Source organism: Pleurodeles waltl, chromosome 12, assembly GCF_031143425.1.
Source record: "Pleurodeles waltl isolate 20211129_DDA chromosome 12, aPleWal1.hap1.20221129, whole genome shotgun sequence".
NCBI classification, from domain to species: Eukaryota; Metazoa; Chordata; class Amphibia; order Caudata; family Salamandridae; genus Pleurodeles; species Pleurodeles waltl.
Window position 1 is genome coordinate 21,767,427 of NC_090451.1, and position 25,183 is coordinate 21,792,609.

Here is a 25,183-nt window from a genome sequence, read left to right on the forward strand (position 1 = left end):
GGATGGCAATGCCAATTATTGGAATACCAGGGATGGCAATGCCGATTACTAGAACACAGAAGATGGCAATGCCGATTACTGGAACACCAGCGTAGGCAATGCCAATTACTGGAACATCAGGGATGCCAATGGCAATTACAGGAACACCATGGATGGCAATGCCGATTAGAGGAGCACTGTAGATGGCAATGCTGATTACTGGAACACCAATGATAGAAATGCCAAATACAGGGACACTGGGGATGGCAACGTGTTTACTGGAACACCAGTGATAGCAATGCCAATTACAGAAACTCCGGGGATGGCTATGCCAATTACTGGAACTCCGTAGATGGCAATGGAGATTACAGGAACACCGGTGATGGCAATGCTGATTACTGGAACACCAGCGGTGGCAATGTCATTTACTGGAACACCAGAGATGGCAATGCTGATTACTGGAACACAGAAGATGGCAATGCCAATTACTGGAACATCAGCGATGGCAATGGCAATTACAGATTCACCACAGATGGCAATGCCGATTACAGGAACACTCGGGATGACAATGCCAATTACTGGAACACCAGCGAAGGCAAGGGTGATTACTGGAACACCTGGGATGGAGAAAGTGATTACTGGAACACTAGGGATGGCAATGCCGATTACTCAAACACCATGGATGGTAACGGCGATAACTGGAACACCAGCAATAACAATGCCAAATACAGGAACACCGGGGATGGCAATGGAGATTACTGGAACACTGGGGATGGCAATGCAGATTACTGGAACACAGAAGATGTCAATGCCAGTTACAGGAATACAGAGGATGGCAATGCCGATTACAGGAACACAGAGGGTGTCAATGTCAATTACTGGAACACTCTGGATGGCAATACCGATTATTGAAACACCTGGGATGGCAATGGTGATTACTGGAACACCGGTAATGGTAATGCCGATTACTGGCACACCATGGATGGCAATGCAAATTAATGAAACACCGGGGATGGCAATGCCGATTACTGGAACACAGGAGATGGCAACACCGATTGCGGGAACATCAGCGATGGCAATGGCAATTACAGGAACACTGCAGATGGCAATGCTGATTACAGAAACACCGGGATGACAATGCCAATTACTGGAACACCAGCAAACACCTGGGATGGCGATGGTGATTACTGGAACACCGGGGATGGCAATGCCGATTACTCGAACACTATGGATGGCAACGGCGATAACTGGAACACCGGCGATAGCAATGCCAATTACAGGAACACTGGGGATAGCAATGCCGATTAATGAAACACCTGGGATGGCAATGGTGATTACTGGAACACCTGTAATGGTAATGCCGATTACTGGCACACCATGGATGGCAATGCAGATTAATGAAACACCTGGGATGGCAATGGCGATTTCTGGAACACCGGGGATGGCAATGCCGATTACTGGAACACGGGAGATGGCAATACCGATTACAGAAACACAAAAGATGTCAATGCCAATTAGATTACAGAAAAACAGAGGATGGCAATGCCAGTTACAGGAACACAGAGGATGACAATGGCGACTACGGGAAAAATTGGGATGGCAATGCTGATTACTAGACCACTGGGGATGGCAATGGCGATTACTGGAACACCGGGAATGGCAATGCCGATTACAGGAACACTGGGGATGGCAATTCCAATTACTGGAATACAGAGGATGGCAATGCCGATTACAGGAACAAAGAGTATGGCAATGCCAGTTACAGAAACACCGGGGATGGCAGTACTAATGACTGGAACACCAGGGCTGGCAATGCCAATTACTGGAACACTGCAGATGGCAATGCAGGTTACAAGAACACTGGTGATGAAAATGCCAACCACAGGAGCGCAAGGGATGGGAATGTGAAGTACAGCAACCCTGCTGATGGCAATGCCGAATACAGGAATACCATATAAAGCAATACTGATTACAGGAGCAGCTGCAATGGCAATGCCGATTACAGAAACACAGAGGGGTCAATGCCAATTACGTGAGCACAGGGGATACAATGCAGACTACAGAAACACCAGGGTGGCAATACCAACTACGGGAACATCAAATATGGTAATACAGATCACAGGAACACTGTGGACGGCAGTGCTGATTAAACAAATGGAACACTGTGGATGGCAATGCTGTTTATAGGAACTCTGGGTTGGCCACGTTGTTTTTACGAACATGGGGGATGGCAATGCTAGGGTGACCCTGAAAATGGCAATGCTGATTACAGGAACACCTGGGAAGGCAATGCCATTTACAGGAACACCAGTAGTGGCAATGCAGGCTACATAAACACTGGTGATGGCAATGCAGAATACAGAAGCACCAGGAAGGGCAACACAGACTACAAGAACACCTGGGATGGCAATGCCGACTTCAGAAACATTGGTGATGGCAGTGCCAATAAAAGGAACACCAGTGTGCCAATGCTTATAAAGGAAACACTGGGGATGGCAATGCTGATTACAGGAACATGGGAGACGGCAATGCTGATTACAAGAACACAAAAGATGACAATGACGCTTACAGTAACACAGAGGGTGGCAATTGCAATTACTGAAACACCAGCAATGGCAATGCTGATTACTGGAACACCAGAGATAGCAATGCCGATTACACGAAAACTAGGAATGGCAATGCCGATTACTGGAACACCGAGGAGGCAATACCATTCAGGAACACTGAGGATGGCAATGCCGATTACTGGAACACAGAGGATGGCAATGCCAATTACAGGAACACAGAGGAAAGCAATAATGATTTCAGAAACACTGTGGATGGCAATGCCGATTATAGGAAAACTGGGGATGGCAATGCCGATTACTATAACACTGGAAATGGCAATGCTAATTGCAAAAATACACTAGAGCTGACAGTACCAATTACAAGAATACTTTGGATGGCAATGCTAGCTATAGGAACACGGCGGGTGGCAATACTAATTAGAGTAAATCCAGGGACTGCAGGGACCATCATAAGGACACCCACGATGGCACTGCTGGGTACAGAAACACAATCCATTGTAAAGCCGGTTAAGGCAACCCTGGGGTGGCAATGCTGGTTAAAAGAAGCTTAGGAAATGGCAATGCCAGTCAAAGGACACTGCAGGTGTCAGGACACTGGAGGTGGTAATGCCCGTTACGGGAAACTTCAGGTGCCACCACTGGTTACAAGTACTGAGGGTGGCAATGCCATTTATGAGACACTGCGGCTGTAACGTCCTGTTATGGGAATCACCACAAGTGGCCATGCAGGTTATGGGAACGCTGCAGGCAATAATGCCAGTTATGGGATCACTGTGGGTGGAAACGCCTGCTGCGGGATGGTTGCGGGTGGAAACGCCTGTGATGGGATGCTTGTGGGTGGAAATGCCTGCTGCGGGATGGTTGCGGGTGGAAACGCCTGCGATGGGATGCTTGCAGGTGGAAATGCCTGTTGCGGGATGGTTGCGGGTGGAAACGCCTGTGACGGGATGCTTGCGGGTGGAAATTCCTGTGACGGGATGCTTGCGGGTGGAAATGCCTGCGATGGGATGCTTGTGGGTGGAAACGCCTGTTACGGGATGGTTGCGGGTGGAAATGCCTGCAATGGGATGCTTGCGGGTGGAAACGCCAGCAATGGGATGCTTGCGGTGGAAATGCCTGCAATGGGATGCTTGCGGTGGAAATGCCTGCAATGGGATGCTTGCGGGTGGAAATGCCTGCGATGGGATGCTTGCGGGTAGAAACGCCTGTGACGGGATGCTTGCGGGTGGAAACGCCTGTGATGGGATGCTTGCGGGTGGAAACGCCTGTGACGGGATGCTTGCGGGTGGAAACGCCTGTGACGGGATGCTTGCGGGTGGAAACGCCTGTGACGGGATGCTTGCGGGTGGAAACGCCTGTGATGGGATGGTTGCGGGTGGAAACGCCTGTGACGGGATGCTTGCGGGTGGAAACGCCTGTGATGGGATGCTTGCGGGTAGAAACGCCTGTGATGGGATGCTTGCGGGTGGAAACGCCTGTGACGGGATGCTTGCGGGTGGAAACGCCTGTTACGGGATGGTTGCAGGTGGAAATGCCTGTTACAGGATGGTTGCGGGTGGAAACGCCTGTGACGGGATGCTTGCGGGTGGAAATGCCTGTGATGGGATGCTTGCGGGTGGAAACGCCTGTGATGGGATGCTTGCGGGTGGAAACGCCTGTGATGGGATGCTTGCGGGTGGAAACGCCTGTGACGGGATGCTTGCGGGTAGAAACGCCTGTGACGGGATGCTTGCGGGTAGAAACGCCTGTGATGGGATGCTTGCGGGTGGAAACGCCAGCAATGGGATGCTTGCGGTGGAAATGCCTGCAATGGGATGCTTGCGGGTGGAAATGCCTGCGATGGGATGCTTGCGGGTAGAAATGCCTGTGACGGGATGCTTGCGGGTGGAAACGCCTGTGATGGGATGGTTGCGGGTGGAAACGCCTGTGACGGGATGCTTGCGGGTGGAAACGCCTGTGACGGGATGCTTGCGGGTGGAAATGCCTGTGACGGGATGCTTGCTGGTGGAAACGCCTGTGATGGGATGCTTGCGGGTGGAAACGCCTGTGACGGGATGCTTGCGGGTGGAAACGCCTGTGATGGGATGCTTGCGGGTAGAAACGCCTGTGATGGGATGCTTGCGGGTGGAAACGCCTGTGACGGGATGCTTGCGGGTGGAAACGCCTGTTACGGGATGGTTGCAGGTGGAAATGCCTGTTACAGGATGGTTGCGGGTGGAAACGCCTGTGACGGGATGCTTGCGGGTGGAAATGCCTGTGATGGGATGCTTGCGGGTGGAAACGCCTGTGATGGGATGCTTGCGGGTGGAAACGCCTGTGATGGGATGCTTGCGGGTGGAAACGCCTGTGACGGGATGCTTGCGGGTAGAAACGCCTGTGACGGGATGCTTGCGGGTAGAAACGCCTGTGATGGGATGCTTGCGGGTGGAAACGCCAGCAATGGGATGCTTGCGGTGGAAATGCCTGCAATGGGATGCTTGCGGGTGGAAATGCCTGCGATGGGATGCTTGCGGGTAGAAACGCCTGTGACGGGATGCTTGCGGGTGGAAACGCCTGTGATGGGATGGTTGCGGGTGGAAACGCCTGTGACGGGATGCTTGCGGGTGGAAACGCCTGTGACGGGATGCTTGCGGGTGGAAACGCCTGTGACGGGATGCTTGCTGGTGGAAACGCCTGTGACGGGATGCTTGCGGGTGGAAACGCCTGTGACGGGATGCTTGCGGGTGGAAACGCCTGTGATGGGATGCTTGCGGGTAGAAACGCCTGTGATGGGATGCTTGCGGGTGGAAACGCCTGTGACGGGATGCTTGCGGGTGGAAACGCCTGTTACGGGATGGTTGCAGGTGGAAATGCCTGTTACAGGATGGTTGCGGGTGGAAACGCCTGTGACGGGATGCTTGCGGGTGGAAATGCCTGTGATGGGATGCTTGCGGGTGGAAACGCCTGTGATGGGATGCTTGCGGGTGGAAACGCCTGTGATGGGATGCTTGCGGGTGGAAACGCCTGTGACGGGATGCTTGCGGGTAGAAACGCCTGTGACGGGATGCTTGCGGGTAGAAACGCCTGTGATGGGATGCTTGCGGGTGGAAACGCCTGTGACGGGATGCTTGCGGGTGGAAACGCCTGTGATGGGATGCTTGCGGGTGGGGGCGGTGGCACTTGTGGTTCCGCTGCCGGTGCTGGGAGCCTGGAGATGGCTGCAGGTAATCCCTGTGCGGGGACGGGCGCCGGCACTTGTTGACGGAGGGAAGAGGCCGCTGAATACCAATGATGGGGCGGGGGTGTATGTGTGGGGGGGGGGGGGGCATTGCAATCTGCCGATGCGCACGAGCTCCATTTCTGCATCCCAGGGAGCCGCTGAGGCATCTGGAGATGAGGTGACCCTGCTGGGGGTGGGGGAGGGCGCTACTGCCCAGAGCCCCAGCACATCCTACTGCCCAGGGCACCTATTGCCAGGTGCACCCTACTGCCTAGTGCACCCTACTGCCCACCGCCTAAAACGAAGCCCCTACTGCACATTGCCTATACCAAAGGCTCACTGCTCAGCGCCTAGAGCAGAGCCCCTACTGCCCAGTGCCTAGAGCAGAGCCCCTACTGCCCAGTGCCTAGAGCTGAGACCTACTGCCCAGTGCTTAGAGCAGAGGCCCACTGCTCATTGCCTAGAGCAGAGGCCAAACTGCCAAGCGCCTAGAGCAGTGAACCTACTGCCCAGTGCCTAGAGCAGAGCCCCTACTGCCCAGCACCTAGTGCAGAGACCCTACTGCCCATTGCTTATACCAAAGGCCCACTGCTCCAGGCCTACAGCAGAGACCCTACCGCCCAGTGCCTAGAGCAGAAACCCTACTTCCCAGCACTTACCAGCAAAGATTTTACTGCCCGTCACTTACCAGTTGACGTCTAAGGCAGAGACCTACTGCCGGGGCCTACTGTCCAGGGCCCACCAGTCGTTGCCTATAGCAGAGACCCTACAGCCGGGGCCTACTGTCCAGGGCCCACCAGTTGATGCCTATAGCAGAGACCCTACTGCCCATTGCCTATAGCAGTCAATGCCTATAGCAGAGACCCTACTGCCCAGTGCCTATAGCAGAGACCCTACTGCCGGGGCCTACTGTCCAGGGCCCACCAGTCGATGCCTATAGCAGGAACCCTACTGCCCAGTGCCTATAGCAGAGACCCTACTGCCGGGGCCTACTGTCCAGGGCCTACCAGTCGATGCCTATAGCAGGAACCCTACTGCCCAGTGCCTATAGCAGATACCCTGCCGGGGCCTACTGTCCAGGGCCCACCAGTTGATGCCTATAGCAGAGACCCTACTGCCGGGGTCTACTGCCCAGGGCCTACCAGTCGATGCCTATAGCAGGAACCCTACTGCCCAGTACCTATAGCAGATACCCTGCCGGTGCCTACTGTCCAGGGCCCACTAGTCGATGCCTATAGCAGGAACCCTACTGCCCAGCGCCTATGGCAGATACCCTGCCGGGGCCTACTGTCCAGGGCCCACCAGTTGATGCCTATAGCAGAGACCCTACTGCCCAGTGCCTATAACAGAGACCCTACAGCTAGGGCCTACTGTCCAGGGCCTACCAGTCGATGCCTATAGCAGAGACCCTACTGCCCAGTGCCTATAGCAGAGACCCTACTGCCGGGGCCTACTGTCCAGGGCCCACCAGTCGATGCCTATAGCAGGAACCCTACTGCCCAGTACCTATAGCAGATACCCTGCCGGGGCCTACTGTCCAGGGCCCACTAGTCGATGCCTATAGCAGGAACCCTACTGCCCAGCGCCTATGGCAGATACCCTGCCGGGGCCTACTGTCCAGGGCCCACCAGTTGATGCCTATAGCAGAGACCCTACTGCCCAGTGCCTATAGCAGAGACCCTACAGCCGGGGCCTACTGTCCAGGGCCTACCAGTCGATGCCTATAGCAGGAACCCTACTGCCCAGTGCCTATAGCAGATACCCTGCCGGGACCTACTGTCCAGGGCCCACCAGTTGATGCCTATAGCAGAGACCCTACTGCCCAGTGCCTATAGCAGAGACCCTACTGCCCAGGGCCTACCAGTCGATGCCTATAGCAGGAACCCTACTGCCCGGTAGCCTATAGCAGATACCCTGCCGGGGCCTACTGTCCAGGGCCCACCAGTCGATGCCTATAGCAGGAACCCTACTGCCCAGTGCCTATAGCAGATACCCTGCCGGGGTCTACTGTCCAGGGCCTACCAGTCGATGCCTACAGCTCAGACACTACTGTTGGACTTTACAGCCTATTACTCAATGCCTTTAGCTGCGCCCTCCTGCCCGGAGCCTACCATTCAACACTTGTAGCTGGCTTCCTCCTGCCCAGCTCATACTGTTCATACCTTACCGTTCAACCCACATAGCCAACTGCCCTGGACCCCGACGTCCAGCGCCGACCACTCAATGTCTGTAACTCAGACTTTTCTGTCCCTACTGCCCAGCACCGACCATTCAATGACTAGAGGCGAGAGCCTGGCACCAAGCCCCCGCTACCATTCAGTGCCTACAGCTCACTCCTACTGCCAGCCTCTACCTGCCAGTGCTCACAACTACTGCCCAGATTCTACCATCAAGGGTCTACAGTAGCCAATACCAACACTACCAATCAGTGCCTACAGCTCACACCCTGCCGCCAAGCCTCTACCAATCAGTGTCTTCAGCTCACAACTTACTGCCCACCCTCTACCATTCAGTACCTAGAGTTCATGCCCTACTACTCAGATTGTGCCAATCACCCTACTGCCCAGCCTCTACCGTCTTGTGCCTACAGCTTACATCCTACTGCCCAGACTCTACCATTCATGCCTACGGCTCACACCCTACTAGCCAGCCTCTACCAGTGTCCAGCTCACACCTACTGCCCATCCTCAACCATTCAGTATCTACAGCCCACACCTACTGCCCAGGCTCTGCTGTCCTGTGCCTACAGATCAGACCTACTGCCCAGCGTCTACTATCGAGTGTCTACAGCTCACATCCTTCCGCCAAGCCTCTACCATTCAGTGCCTACAGCTCACACACTCCTGCCCAGCCTCTACCATCCAAGGACTACAGCTCACTCCTACTGCCCAGCCTCTATCATCCAATGACTACAGCTCACTCCTACTGCCCAGCCTCTACCATCCAATGACTACAGCTCACTCCTACTGCCCAGCCTCTACCATCCAATGACTACAGCTCACTCCTACTGCCCAGCCTCTACCATCCAATGACTACAGCTCACACCTACTGCCCAGCCTCAACCATTCAGTATCTACAGCTCACACCTACTGCCCAGGCTCTGCTGTCCTGTGCCTACAGATCAGACCTACTGCCCAGCGTCTACTATTCAGTGTCTACAGCTACTGCGCAACCTCCACTATTCAGTGTCTACAGCTCACATCCTACCGCCAAGCCTCTACCATTCAGTGCCTACAGCTCACACACTCTTGCCCAGCCTCTACCATCCAATGACTGCAGCTCACTCCTACTGCCCAGCCCCAACCATCGAATGACTACAGCTCACTCCTACTGCCCAGCCTCTACCATCCAATGACTACAGCTCACACCTACTGCCCAGCCTCAACCATTCAGTATCTACAGCTCACACCTACTGCCCAGGCTCTGCTGTCCTGTGCCTACAGATCAGACCTACTGCCCAGCGTCTACTATTCAGTGTCTACAGCTACTGCGCAACCTCCACTATTCAGTGTCTACAGCTCACATCCTACCGCCAAGCCTCTACCATTCAGTGCCTACAGCTCACACACTCTTGCCCAGCCTCTACCATCCAATGACTGCAGCTCACTCCTACTGCCCAGCCCCAACCATCGAATGACTACAGCTCACTCCTACTGCCCAGCCCCAACCATCGAATGACTACAGCTCACTCCTACTGCCCAGCCTCTACCGTCTTGTGCCTACAGCTTACAACCTACTGCCCAGACTCTACCATTCAGTATCTACAGCTCACACCCTACTAGCCAGCCTCTATCAGTGTCCAGCTCACACCTACTGCCCAGCCTCAACCATTCAGTTTCTACAGCTCACACCTACTGCCCAGGCTCTGCTGTCCTGTGGCTACAGATCAGACCTACTGCCCAGCCTCTACCATCCAATGACTACAGCTCACTCCTACTGCCCAGCCTCTACCATCCAATGACTACAGCTCACCCCTACTGCCCATTCTCTACCGTCCTGTGCCTACAGCTCACACCTACTGCCCAGCCTCTACCATCCAATGACTACAGCTCACTCCTACTGCCCAGCCTCTACCATCCAATGACTACAGCTCACTCCTACTGCCCAGCCTCAGCCATCCAATGACTACAGCTCACTCCTACTGCCCAGCCTCTACCATCCAATGACTACACCTCACACCTACTGCCCAGCCTCTACCATCCAATGACTACAGCTAACCCCTACTGCCCATTATCTACCGTCCTGTGCCTACAGCTCACACCTACTGCCCAGCCTCTACCATCCAATGACTACAGCTCACACCGACTGCCCAGCCTCTACCATCCAATGACTACAGCTCACACCGACTGCCCAGCCTCTACCGTCCGGTGCCTACAGCTCACACCTACTGCCCAGCCTCCACCATCCAATGACTACAACTCACTCCTACTGCCCAGCCTCTACCGTCCGGTGCCTACAGCTCACACCTACTGCCCAGCCTCCACCATCCAATGGCTACAGCTCACTCCTACTGCCCAGCCTAAACCATCCAATGACTACAGCTCACCCCTACTGCCCATTCTCTACAGTCCTGTGCCTACAGCTCACACCTACTGCCCAGCCTCTACCGTCCTGTGCCTACAGCTCACACCTACTGCCCATTCTCTACCGTCCTGTGCCTACAGTTCACACCTACTGCCCAGCCGCTACCGTCCTAATCCTATAGCTCACACCTACTGCCCATTGTCTCCCGTCCTGTGCCTACAGCTCACACCTACTGCCCAGCCTCTACCGTCCGGTGCCTACAGCTCACACCTACTGCCCATTGTCTCCCGTCCTGTGCCTACAGCTCCCACCTACTGCCCATTGTCTCCCGTCCTGTGCCTACAGCTCACACCTACTGCCCAGCCTCTACCGTCCTGTGCCTACAGCTCACACCTACTGCCCAGGCTTTACCACCCAGCGCCGGAATCTATGGGTCAGACAGTGTAGGTTAGATGCTGCGGCTAAACCCATGTAGGGAGCACTATACCTCACTGGGTGGGCACGCACAGGACCCCGTACCCGGTCATGCACTTCAGCTCAAACACGGGGTGGGGGGGGGGTCAATGGGCCCCTCAGGCCCCAGTGCCACTGCACCTGCTGCACCAATGGAAGTTGGTCCCCTGGAACCATAGTCCAGACTCTGCAGCTCACACACAAGGGGTTCAATGCGCCCCTCAGACCACGGTGTCACTGAACCTGCTGCACCAATGAAAGCTAGGCCCCTGCCACCATAGCCAGGACCCCAGTCCAGACCCCGCAGCTACTGCACCTGCTAGGTCACTGCCACCATAGCCCAGACCCTCCAGCTCACACACGGGGGGCTCAGTGCGCCCCTCAGACCCCGGTGTCACTGCACCTGCTGCACCAATGAAAGCTAGACCCCTGCCACCATAGCCAGGACTCCAGTCCAGACCCTGCAGCTACTGCCCCTGCTAGGCCCCTGCCACCATAGCCCAGACCCTCCAGCTCACACACGGGGGGCTCAGTGCGCCCCTCAGGCCCCGGTGCCACTGCACCTGCTGCACCAATGAAAGCTAGGCCCCTGCCACCATAGCCAGGACCCCAGTCCAGGCCCCGCAGCTACTGCACCTGCTAGGCCCCTGCCACCATAGCCCAGACCCTGCAGCTCAAACACAGGGGGGGGGGTCAGTGGGCCCCTGAGGCCCCGGTGCCACTGCAACTGCTGCACCAATGGAAGCTAGGCCCCTGCCACCATAGCCCAGATCCCAGTCCAAACCCTGCAGCTCACACACGGGGGGTTCAGTGCTCCCCTCAGGCCCCGGTGCCACCGCACCTGCTGCACCAATGAAAGCTAGGCCCCTGCCACCATAGCCAGGACCCCAGTCCAGGCCCCGCAGCTACTGCACCTGCTAGGCCCCTGCCACCATAGCCTAGACCCTGAAGCTCACACACAAGGGGCTCAATGCGCCCCTCAGACCATGGTGTCACTGCACCTGCTGCACCAATGAAAGCTAGGCCCCTGCCACCATAGCCCAGACCCTCCAGCTCACACACGGGGGGCTCAGTGCGCCCCTCAGGCCCTGGTGCCACTGCACCTGCTGCACCAATGGAAGCTAGGCCCCTGCCACCATAGCCCAGACCAGGCCCTTCAGCTCAAAAACGGGGGGGGCGGGGAGTCAGTGCGCCCCTCAGGCCCCGGTGCCACTGCAACTGCTGCACCAATGGAAGCTAGGCCCCTGGCACTGTAGCCAGGATCCCGCAGCTCACATGCAAGGGCGGGGGGTCATCTTCACCCCACGGGTCCCAGCAGGGGCTCCTTAGACTCAGCAGCTCGTAGGCTTCGCTCTGACCCATCCCCTGGACCCCTCCTCAATCAGCTCTCCATCTGCCCTCAACCTGCTGCTGAGAGGTGCCCTTCACAGGACTCCCCCCACCTCCATCAGCCCCACTCTGACTTCTGAGGGGCTCCCTCACCAGTACCTAGTACGAGGGATATCCCCCCTTACCCAAATGGTTGTGATGGGAATTCCCCTCTCCCCCATATCTGGCTGGCATGGGGCACCCCCCAAGCTGGTGATGGGCACTCACCTCCACACCTGGCTGACATGCCCCCCCTCCTCCATACCTACCTGCTGAGGGGCACTTCTCCCCTCCATAGCTGGCTTGTGACCCCCCCTTCTCCGCCACGCCTGGCTAGTGATGGACACCCCCTCATTCCTGACTGGCACGGAGCACCCCCTTAAGCTGGTGATGGGCACTCCCCTCCACATCTGGCTGGCATGCCCCCCTCCATACCTACCTACCGAGGGGCACTCCCCCTACCCTTCATACCTGACTGGATGGGCACTCCTCCTCCTCCCTCCCTTCATAACTGGCTAATGATGCCGTCCCCCAACAAGCTGGTGATGGGCACTTCCCCCCTCCATACCTGGCTGGTGAGGGACACCCTGCCTCAAGCTAGTGAGGGACACCCCTATCTTCTTCCATACCCATCTGTTGATGGGCACCCTGCCTCCACACTTGCGTGGCATGGGGGACCCCACCTCCACACCTGACTGGCATGAGGCACTCGTAACCTCCATACCCGGCAGGCGAGGGGCACCCCCTCCAAACCGGGCTGGCATGGGGCACTCCCCCCTCCGCACCTGGCTGGCATAAGGCACCCCCACATATTTGGCTAGCGAGGGGCATTCCTTCCATACCCAGCTGGCATGGGGCACTCCTCACCTGACTGCCATGCCCCGAACCCTACAAACCTGGCTAGCGAGGGGCACCCCCCTCCACACCCGGCTGGCATGGGGCACTTCTCCCTCCATACCCTGCTGATATTGGGCACTCCCCCGGCAAACCTTGCTGGCATGGGGCATCTCCCCCCCCCCCCCCCCCCCCCCCCCACATACCTGGCTGGCGATGGGCACCTGCTGCTCCTGATCCAGGATGCTCAGGATGGGCACCTCCAGGAACCCGGCGATGAAGTCCAGCTGCAGCTGCTCGTCCCGGGACTGAGGGAATGCCAGCACGGCGGCCACCCCCTGCGCCACCAGCGCCTGGCACAGCCAGCGCGCCAGGGACTCGGGGTCTCGGTGCCGGGGCGCCCCCGCCACCAGCTCCAGGCTCAGGTTGTAGGGAAGCAGGCTGGTGCGGCTGAGCCGGGACAGGGCGCTCCGGATCCGGCCCTGGGCGCCCCCTCCAAGGGGCAGCAGGGCGCCCAGGCGCACCGTGTGCCCGATTCGTGCCAGGATGTGGCAGGGCTGGGGGTGCCCCGCGCCGGGGGCCGCCAGGAGGCTGGACACCGTGCTGAGGTAGAGGCAGAGGCGGCTCATGGGGTCCATGGCAGAGGGCGAGACTGGCACACACCGGTCCGGCGCGCAGAGTGGCGAGTGTGGCGCACGCAGGTGAGAGGCGAGGGAGTCACACACCGGGCAGGAGGGCACACAGTGTGTGCGTCTCACATACCTGCAGGTGGGCACAGGTGGTCTGATAAGGACTGCACACACCGGGAAGATCAACAGCAAGTGCCCGTGAGAGTGGCACACACTGGGCAGCGCGCAGGAGAGGGTGAGGGTGGCACACACAAGGCAGAGGGCACAGGTGAATGGATGGGGTGAGGATGAGGTTGGCATACACCGTTCAGAGGGGCACAGGTGGGTTGATGGGGTGAGGGTGGCACAAGGCAGAGGGCACAGGTGGATGGGTGGGGTGAGGATGGCACACAACTGGCAGCGAGCAGACTTGTCTGATGGGAGCGAGGGTGGCACACACACGATCTCTTTGGGTGGATTTAGCACACAGCGTGCCCGTCGCGGCGATGGCTTCTAGGCACAGCGGGGGTGGCAGAACTTATGGGTGTGGGGGCACCCCGGGCATGGCGGTGGGTGGGAGAGAGTGCCAGGTACCAGGCGGAGAAGGGCAGGTGACGAAGGGTGTGGCTCACAGAATGAGGGTGGGTGACACAGAGTGAGTGATGGAGGGTGGGGGGCACACAGATTAGTGATGGATGGTTGGGGGGACACACAGAGTGAGTGATGGAGGGTGGGGGGCACACAGATTAGTGATGGATGGTGGGGGGGACACACAGAGTGAGTGATGGAGGGTTGGGGTGGGCACCCAGAGTGAGTGATGGATGGTGTGGGGCACACAGAGGGGGTGATGGAGGGTCGGATGGCACACTCCTGGCCGGGGCTGCAGGGTCCGGAGCCCGCCCGGTGCAGACAGTGCTCCGGCAGCCGAGGGATACCCGGGACATCTCAGGCAACAGCGAGGAGGGAGAGGGGGCGGGGCCCGAGGAGAGGGGGCGGGGCCCGAGGAGAGGGGCGGGGACTGAGGGAAGGGGGGGCGAGGAGAGGGGCGGGGCCTTAGGGAGAAAGACAGGGACTGAGGGGCGGGGCCTGAGGAGAGGGGGCGGGGCTGATGGGGAAGGGGCGGGGCCTGCGGAGAGGGGCGGCCTGGGACTTACAAGGAGGGTCTGAGGGAGAGAAATCGGGTCTTTGGCGGACACTACAGGAGAGACACGGACAGCCCTGGGGGGGGGCTCCCCTAGGCCTGGTTTGCACCTACGAGCCACCGAAGGTGGAAACCAAACACGTCAGAAGGAATAAGAAAAAGGCTTCAAAATGGCAAACACGATCTACTATATATATATATATATATTTCACATGTTGTCGTTGGCACAAACAGGCGCATACAGTGATGCACATGAATTGACCGACATCCACTGACTGTACTTTTTACACCTTGAAAAGCCCTCGGGAGTGAGGGGGCCCAGCTGGAACCTAAGGAGGGGGCGAGAGGGGTTAGGGGTTGCAGGGAAGACTGGGGTTTAGGGGCGAGGGCTGCAAAGATGGGGGTCTCTGTACAGCAAGAGGGCACCTACAGTACTGCAGACAGGTGCTGAGTGGGCATGGGCACAGGGCTGGGCTGCCAGCACCCACATCACGAACCTCTGGTGCCACATCAAGGTAAGTGCCACGCACCCCTCCTGTACAAGGAGCTGGGACCATGTCCCAAACCCTCTCCTGAACCCCAGGAAGGTGCCTCAGCCCCCCCAAATCATACCTGTGAGGAGGACAGGAGAGGGCGTGTGATCTGGCAGACACACCTGGGGCATCAAAGCTCACCCGGGGAAGCCCCCTCCCTCCCTCAGGGCATCTTTCCAGAAGCGCCCCAGACGGGTCAGATCCCCCTCACTAGCTCCCGGCGCAGCACCCCCACCGCCCGCTGCCAGGGTCACCAGAAAACCAGAGACTGGTCCATTCCCAGAGCCCTCCTGTGCCACCAGCAGCCTGGCGTCCGACCCCCCAGCGCAGGGGTCCCCACCGCCTGCCACTGCCGGACCTCCCAGACGCCTTCACCAGGGGACCACACGGACCTCACCGCACCCCGAAGTCTGGAGTGGGACTCACTGGTCGCCTTCTGCCCTCCTGAACCGCAGTCTGTTCACCTGGGCCCCCCCGGGCCACAGAAGGTCCCGTCACCTGGCCCCCCCGGGCCACAGAAGGTCCCGTCACCTGGGCCCCCCCGGGCCACAGAAGGTCCCGTCTCTGGTGGCCCCCCAGGGTGCAGAAGGTCCCGTCTCTGGTGGGGCCCCCCAGGGTGCATACGGTCCCGTCTCTGGTGGGCCCCCCCAGGGTGCAGACGGTCCCGTCACTGGTGGGGCCCCCCAGGGTGCAGACGGTCCCGTCAGTGGTGGGGCCCCCCAGGGTGCAGACGGTCCCGTCACTGGTGGGGCCCCCCAGGGTGCAGACGGTCCCGTCACTGGTGGGTCCCCCCAGGGTGGACGGTCCCGTCTCTGGTGCCCCCCCCCCCTAGGGTGCAGACGGTCCCGTCACTGGTGGGGCCCCCCAGGGTGCAGACGGTCCCGTCACTGGTGGGGCCCCCCAGGGTGCAGACGGTCCCGTCAGTGGTGGGGCCCCCCAGGGTGCAGACGGTCCCGTCACTGGTGGGGCCCCACAGGGTGCAGACGGTCCCGTCACTGGTGGGTCCCCCCAGGGTGGACGGTCCCGTCTCTGGTGCCCCCCCCCCCCTAGGGTGCAGACGGTCCCGTCACTGGTGGGGCCCCCCAGGGTGCAGACGGTCCCATCACTGGTGGGGCCCCCCAGGGTGCAGACGGTCCCGTCACTGGTGGGTCCCCCCAGGGTGGACGGTCCCGTCTCTGGTGCCCCCCCCCCCTAGGGTGCAGACGGTCCCGTCACTGGTGGGGCCCCCCAGGGTGCAGACGGTCCCGTCACTGGTGGGGCCCCCCAGGGTGCAGACGGTCCCGTCAGTGGTGGGGCCCCCCAGGGTGCAGACGGTCCCGTCACTGGTGGGGCCCCACAGGGTGCAGACGGTCCCGTCACTGGTGGGGCCCCCCAGGGTGCAGACGGTCCCGTCAGTGGTGGGTCCCCCCAGGGTGGACGGTCCCGTCACTGGTGGGGCCCCCCAGGGTGCAGACGGTCCCGTCAGTGGTGGGGCCCCCCAGGGTGCAGACGGTCCCGTCACTGGTGGGGCCCCACAGGGTGCAGACGGTCCCGTCACTGGTGGGTCCCCCCAGGGTGCAGACGGTCCCGTCACTGGTGGGGCCCCCCAGGGTGCCGACGGTCCCGTCAGTGGTGGGGCCCCCCAGGGTGCAGACGGTCCCGTCACTGGTGGGGCCCCACAGGGTGCAGACGGTCCCGTCACTGGTGGGTCCCCCCAGGGTGGACGGTCCCGTCTCTGGTGCCCCCCCCCCCCCTAGGGTGCAGACGGTCCCGTCACTGGTGGGGCCCCCCAGGGTGCAGACGGTCCCGTCACTGGTGGGGCCCCCCAGGGTGCAGACGGTCCCGTCACTGGTGGGTCCCCCCAGGGTGGACGGTCCCGTCTCTGGTGCCCCCCCCCCCTAGGGTGCAGACGGTCCCGTCACTGGTGGGGCCCCCCAGGGTGCAGACGGTCCCGTCACTGGTGGGGCCCCCCAGGGTGCAGACGGTCCCGTCAGTGGTGGGGCCCCCCAGGGTGCAGACGGTCCCGTCACTGGTGGGGCCCCACAGGGTGCAGACGGTCCCGTCACTGGTGGGTCCCCCCAGGGTGGACGGTCCCGTCTCTGGTGCCCCCCCCCCCCCTAGGGTGCAGACGGTCCCGTCACTGGTGGGGCCCCCCAGGGTGCAGACGGTCCCGTCACTGGTGGGGCCCCCCAGGGTGCAGACGGTCCCGTCACTGGTGGGTCCCCCCAGGGTGGACGGTCCCGTCTCTGGTGCCCCCCCCCCCCTAGGGTGCAGACGGTCCCGTCACTGGTGGGGCCCCCCAGGGTGCAGACAGTCCCGTCACTGGTGGGGCCCCCCAGGGTGCAGACGGTCCCGTCAGTGGTGGGGCCCCCCAGGGTGCAGACGGTCCCGTCACTGGTGGGGCCCCACAGGGTGCAAACGGTCCCGTCACTGGTGGGGCCCCCCAGGGTGCAGACGGTCCCGTCAGTGGTGGGGCCCTCCAGGGTGCAGACGGTCCCGTCACTGGTGGCCCCCCCAGGGTGCAGACGGTCCCGTCACTGGTGGGGCCCCCCAGGGTGCAGACGGTCCCGTCACTGGTGGGGCCCCCCAGGGTGCAGACGGTCCCGTCACTGGTGGGGCCCCACAGGGTGCAGACGGTCCCGTCACTGGTGGGTCCCCCCAGGGTGGACGGTCCCGTCTCTGGTGCCCCCCCCCCCCTAGGGTGCAGACGGTCCCGTCACTGGTGGGGCCCCACAGGGTGCAGACGGTCCCGTCACTGGTGGGGCCCCCCAGGGTGCAGACGGTCCCGTCAGTGGTGGGGCCCTCCAGGGTGCAGACGGTCCCGTCACTGGTGGCCCCCCCCCAGGGTGCAGGGGGACCCCGCCACCCTCAGCCTCGGCGCGGAGCCGCTCGGCGCTCTACTCACAGGTAACAGCGCCCATACTCACAACATGCTTCTGGTGCAGCTCTGCTTGGAAGTGGCTGCCCGTCAGACATCCAGCGCCTCACGTCAGACATCCAGCGCCTGCTCGAGCGCTACCCAGACAGCGGCCCCGTTTCCTGCAAGAACTACAGACTAGATACAGTGTGCATGTGGCTCTGAACCCCAACTATTACCGATGCCAAATCAGCTGGATTCACCCCGGACCCCAATCTCTCACTCAAGGGCCACAGCCAGAAACACCCAGAGGGGCCTGGTGCAGCCCTCACGTCCTAGCAGACACCAACTTCAGAACCGCTGCCTTGTAGTCTTTTTTTGTTTTTTTGGAAGACCTTTGTATGTGCAGCATGGCAAACAGAAGGAAACACTGACATCATGCAGCATCAAGGGTTGACTCGGCCCTGCAGGAGACTCAGCATTAAACAACATTCACCTGTCTGCCAACGCACCTAGCATCGCGCAAACCCTCGTGGTCTTGTGTCTGACTGGTGGCCGCACCCTCCTCCGTGGCCGAGACACCTCACCCGGGACTAGAAGAAACAGGATCACCCCCATCCTGAGGGATCTGCATTGGCTCCCCTGGCCGGCCCGCACCATCTTCAAACCCGGCAGGTCCACATCACTCCCGTCCTGAAGGATCTTCAGTGGCTCCCCTGGCCCGCACCGTCTTCAAGCCCGCACCATCTTCAAACCCGGCAGGTCCACATCACCCCCATCCTGAGGGATCTTCAGTGGCTCCCCGGCCCGGCCCGGACCATCTTCAAACCCGGCAGGTCCACATCACCCCCATCCGGAGGGATCTTCAGTGGCTCCCCTGGCCGGCCCGCACCATCTTCAAACCCGGCAGGTCCACATCAATCCCATCCGGAGGGATCTTCAGTGGCTCCCCCGGCCGGCCCGCACCATCTTCAAACCCGGCAGGTGCACATCACCCCCATCCTGAGGGATCTTCAGTGGCTCCCCGGACCGCACCATCTTCAAACCCGGCAGGTCCACATCACCCCCATCCTGAGGGATCTTCAGTGGCTCCCCTGGCCGGCCCGTACCATCTTCAAACCCGGCAGGTCCACATCACCCCCATCTGGAGGGATCTTCAGTGGCTCCCCTGGCCGGCCCGCACCATCTTCAAACCCAGCAGGTCCACATCACCCCCATCCTGAAGGATCTTCAGTGGCTCCCCTTACAGGCCCGCACCATCTTCAAACCCGGCAGGTCCACATCACCCCCATCCTGAAGGATCTTCAGTGGCTCCCCGGCCGGCCCGCACCATCTTCAAACCCGGCAGGTCCACATCACCCCCATCCTGAAGGATCTTCAGTGGCTCCCCGGCCGGCCCGCACCATCTTCAAACCCGGCAGGTCCACATCACCCCCATCCTGAAGGATCTTCAGTGGCTCCCCGGCCGGCCCGCACCATCTTCAAACCCGGCAGGTGCACATCACCCCCATCCTGAAGGATCTTCAGTGGCTCCCCTTACAGGCCCGCACCATCTTCAAACCCGGCAGGTCCACATCACCCCCATCCTGAAGGATCTTCAGTGGCTCCCCGGCCGGCCCGCACCATCTTCAAACCCGGCAGGTCCACATCACCCCCATCCTGAAGGATCTTCAGTGGCTCCCGCACCATCTTCAAACCCGGCTGCATCACTTGCAAAGCCATCAGGGCCACGCCCGCTCATGCTGCACACTCGCCACCTCTCGTGGTCTCGCCACGGCCACCACAGCGCCAGGCTGCAGAGTAAACGCGGGGCTCGGAGCTCCTCGCGACACTCACCCGTGCGTAATCTCCTGTTTACGCAGCGGTTGGAGTTACGCCTTCGAAGGGATTTAATGCATCCAATAACTATGGCATGCGGTACATTACCGAACCTTTGTTAAATGCCAGCAGGTCACAGGGGGAGAACATGCGGTACATGCGGCATCGTGTGGATGTTGGTGCGTTAAACCCCGGACTCTGCATGTTATACCCCGGTAGCGCGGAGTAGGTGTTATTTATTCCATCCATTGATCACGTACCCGGTGTGGCATCGCTGCTTATCGGGGGCGAGAAACAATCCCTTAGTTTGTGTTCAGGCCCTAAGGAGTGTAAACAGGAGAAAACACGAGCAGCAGGTCTCTCCATCACTGCAGCCGGGATCTCCATCACTGCAGCCGGGATCTCCATCACTGCAGCCGGGATCACTGCAGCCAGGATCTCCATCACTGCAGCCAGGATCTCCATCGCTGCAGCCAGGATCACTGCAGCCAGGATCTCCATCACTGCAGCCAGGATCTCCATCACTGCAGTCTCCATCTCTGCAGCCAGGATCTCCATCACTGCAGCCAGGATCTCCATCACTGCAGCCAGCATCTCCATCACTGCAGCCAGCATCTCCATCACTGCAGCCAGCATCTCCATCACTGCAGCCAGCCTCTCCATCACTGCAGCCAGCATCTCCATCACTGCAGCCAGGATCTCCATCACTGCAGCCAGGATCTCCATCACCACCGCGTCCTGCACCCAGGGGCTGCTCCGCAGTGCATCAACCACCGCACCCAGCTACAGCTCCTACCAGGGAGCTCAAGGCGCTCTCTGGCCCTGGGCAGCGCTCAGGGAGCTCAAGGAGCTCTCTGGCCATGTGCAGCGCTCAGGGAGCTCAAGGCGCTCTCTGGCCCTGTGCAGCTCCTACCAGGGAGCTGAGGGAGCTCTCTGGCCCTGTGCAGGGCGCTCAGGGAGCTCAAGGAGCTCTCTCAGGGAGCTCAAGGCGCTCTCTGGCCCTGTGCAGCTCCTACCAGCGAGCTCAAGGAGCTCTCTGGCCCTGTACAGCTCCTACCAGGGAGCTCAAAGAGCTCTCTGGCCCTGTGCAGCGCTCAGGGAGCTCAATTAGCTCTCTGGCCCTTGACAGCTCCTACCAGAGATCTCAAGGAGCTCTCTGGCCCTGTACAGCTCCTACCAGAGAGCTCAAGGCGCTCTCTGGCCATGTGCAGCAGGGAGCTCAAGGCGCTCTCTGGCCCTGGGCAGCGCTCAGGGAGCTCAAGGATCTCTCTGGCCCTGGGCAGCGCTCAGGGAGCTCAAGGAGTGCTTGGGTAGGTCGCTTCCCCACCGCTGCAGCTCCGCCTGCTTAGTCCTTTCAGCCCCGTTTTTCTTTTTCCCGCCGCCGCTGACTCCCGTGCGGCCCCGCCCCCCTGCTCCCATTCGTTGACCTACCCTCCTGCCTCCCAGCCGACCCCTCCTACCCTTTTATGTTGGCCGCTGTGCGGCCGCGCCAAAGGCAAGCCCGTCTGCGCCCGTCTGAGCCTGGACCGCTCCCAGCGCCAGAACCCCTGGCCCCCACCACACACAAAGCACCCGACTGAGATACGACTCCGCCTCCCTCAACGCCCTCAACACCGGACAAACAGCCACCTGCTACCAAGCCAGCCCAAAGCGAACCCATGGACCCTTTACCTGTCAAGCCTGCAAATACACATGCCTCCGAACCTGCAGACCACCCAACAACTACCTCAAGTGCATCCTCCTTAACACATGCTCCGTCCACAAGCACGCCATCGAACTATGGGACCTCCTGGACACAACAGCACCAGACGTCGCCTTCATCACAGAAACCTGGATGAACGCTTCCTCGGCCCCAGACATCGCCATAGCCATCCCCGACGGCTACAAGATCGCCCGGAAGGACCGCGTCAACCAAACCGGAGGAGGAATTGCCATTATCTACAGGAACACCCTCAACATCACGACCACCACCGAAGACACACCCCTCGCCGCCGAACACGTACACTTCCAGATTCACACCGACCCCAAAACCACCCTCAGAGGAACACTCATCTACAGACCCCCGGGCCCACGCGCGCAATTCAGCTAAACCATCGCAGACTTCATCAGCCCGCACGCCCTAGCCTCACCAGAATACATCCTCCTCGGGGACCTGAACTTCCACCTGGAGAAAAACAACGACAACAACACCACCACCCTGCTCGACAACCTCGCCAACCTCGGACTCAAACAACTGGTGAGCAGCCCCACCCACATCGTTGGCCACACACTCGACCCCATCTTCTCAGCTAGCAACCACGTCTCCTTCAGCCACTCTTCCGGACTACACTGGACCGACCAGAGATGCGTTCACTTCACCTTCAAACGGGACACTCACCACCATGGCACACAACAAATCCCCCGCAGATGCTGGAGCAAAATCACCACAGACCAGCTCCTCTCAACACTGAAGCAGAACCCACCAGCCAACATCACCGACGTCAACAACGCAGCCCACAGCGGATCACCAACTGTGCCAACAACCTCGCACCACTTAAGAACCCCCCAGGCGGGAACAGCAACAGGAAAACCCCATGGTTCACGGACGCCCTCAAAGAATCTAAGAAATCCTGCCGAACCCTCGAAAAAACCTGGCGCAACGAACGAACCACAGAAAACATGACAGCCCTCAAGATCGCCACCCATGAACACCACCAGCTGATCCGCTCCACCAAAAGGACATCATTCAAAGAGCAACTAGACAACAACACCCACAACAGCAAGGAACTCTTCAACATCGTCAAAGAGCTCTCCAACCCCAGCGCCAGCTACAACGACATCACACAGTCACAAGAACTCTGCAACTCCCTCGCCACGTTCTTCCACCGAAAGATCGCAGATCTACACAACAGCTTCCGACCCTAGACCCCACCTCCTACCACCGAACCAGCAGCCCCCACCACTACCCTCAGCTCCTGGACCCCTATCAGCTCAGAAGAGACCAGAAGCATCATGAACACCATCCACTCCGTCTCCCCCTCGGACCCTTGCTCCCATCACATCTTCAACAAAGCCGACACCATCATCGCACCCCATCTCCGGAACATCATCAACAGCTCGTTCGCATCAGCCACCTTCTCCGAGAGCTGGAAACACGCAGAAATCGACGCCCTCCTGAAAAAACCCACGGCAGACCCCAATGACATGAAGAACTTCCACCCCATCTCTCTTCTTCCCTTCCCAGCCAAGGTCATCGAGAAGACCGTCAATAAGCAGCTGACCGCTTTCCTCGAGGCTAACAACTCGCTCGACCTATCCCAATCTGGATTTCGAGCCAACCACAGCACAGAAACCGCCCTCATCGCAGTCACCGACGACATCAGGACCCTGATGGACAATGGAGAAACAACTGCCCACATCCTCCTGGACCTCTCGGCAGCCTTCGATACCGTGTGCCATCGCACCCTAATAACCCGCCTCCGCACCACTGGAATCCTAGGAAAGGCCCTGGACTGGGTCATCTCGTTCCTCTCCGACAGAACCCAGAGAACCCACCAAGATCATCTGCGGCGTACCCCAAGGATCCTCGTTCAGCCCAACCCTTTTCAATATCTACATGAGCCCCCTCGCCAACATCGCTCGCAAACACAACATTAACATCATCTCCTACGCCGACGACACCCAGCGGATAGTCTCCCTCATCAAAAACCCAACCACCGCCAAGACCAACCTACAGGAAGGAATGAAAGACGTCGCGGAATGGATGAAGCTCAGCCGCCTAAAACTGAACTCAGACAAGACGGAGATCCTCATCCTCGGACAATCCCCTTCCGCCTGAGACGACTCCTGGTGGCCCACGGCGCTGGGCACCGCACCAACCCCCTCTGATCACACACGCAACCTCGGGTTCATCCTCGACTCCCTCATCACGATGACCAAGCAAGTCAACGCCGTCTCGTCATCATGCTTCAACACCCTACGCATGCTCCGGAAGATCTTCCGATGGATCCCCGCCGAAACCAGAAAGACGGTTACCCATGCCCTCGTCACAAGCCGACTGGACTACGGAAACACCCTATACGCAGGAACCACCGCCAAGCTTCAGAAACAACTACAACGCATACAGAACGCCTCCGCACGCCTCATCCTCGACATCCCCCGCCACAGCCAAATATCTGCCCACCTGAAACACCTGCACTGGCTCCCCGTCAACAAGAGGATCACCTTCAGGCTCCTCACCCACGCACACAAAGCACTCCACAACATGGGCCCTGAATACCGCAACAGCCGCCTCTCGTTCTACACGCCCAACCGTCAGCTCCGCTCAGCCAGCCTCGCCCTCGCCACCGTCCCACGGATCCGCAGAACCACCGCCGGAGGAAGATCACTCTCCTACCTGGCAGCCAAAGCATGGAACTCCCTCCCCGCACACCTAAGAACTACCCAGGACCATCTCGCCTTCAGGAAACACCTCAAGACATGGCTCTTCGAGCAGCAGTAACACCCCCCTCCCCTTCTCCAGCGCCTTGAGACCCTCTCGGGTGAGTAGCGCGCTCTATAAATGGACTGATTGATTGATTGGCCCTGTGCAGCACTCAGGGAGCTCAAGGCGCTCTCTGGCCCTGTGCAGCGCTCCCTTCCAGCGAGGTTTGCTCTACATATACTCTAGTCTGCCGCAGGTCTTGTTCCACACCACCTCATGCTGCAGTAACCTGCAGTTACTACACGTACTCTTCAATGCGTACCAAATAACCACCGGCTCGACATCCCCCTACCAAAACAGCGCTACTGGCTTTGTCAAGGCGTGGGAAGAAGTACAACAACGGATTGCGTTCTATACGGAATGAGTACAGGAGATCTGAAGTATGAAAGCGCGACGACGGAGTACACCCTGCAGATGTAGGAAAGTCCCTTGTGCAGTGCAAGGGAAGGAGTTCCCAGGGGGCGGAAGGATACACCGCTCGCGAGGGGCCCAGGTGCACTCTGGGTAGCACACTATCAAGCTTACTGCACAGATTAAAAAGACTCATAATAAATAACATAAAAATGAACTCAGTGTTAAAACGCAAACTGCCGGGGTTTTTCGGGCTGGCCTGTGCACAACCATGAAAAAAAGAGTCACAATGCACAATCTCTCCCCAGATGTATGCACACCTGCACTGTACATCACAAAAAATGGTTCCATGACAATTTAAATTTACAATAAATGTAACATACATTTTACACGTGTCAAAGCCAATCTACAAAATGTTGGACTACAAACAGCAACCTTGGTAGATTAACCATTAACAGGTAACAATGTAGCCTCTTATATGGACCTACAAGTACGTCCATGTAGGGGGCC

The 25,183-nt window shown here is 59.3% G+C and overlaps 1 protein-coding gene across 1 annotated transcript in view; it reads right to left on the bottom strand.

Annotated features, from left to right (window-relative positions):
* Positions 1-13,626, bottom strand: part of GRIN3B (glutamate ionotropic receptor NMDA type subunit 3B) — a 270,250-nt gene extending 256,624 nt beyond the window's left edge. Inside the window, exon 1 of the mRNA XM_069217846.1 lies at positions 13,131-13,626. Coding sequence (XP_069073947.1) covers positions 13,131-13,562 — 432 coding nt within the window. The 5' untranslated portion in view covers positions 13,563-13,626. The remainder of the gene's footprint in view (positions 1-13,130) is intronic.
* Between the last annotated feature and the right edge of the window lie 11,557 nt (positions 13,627-25,183).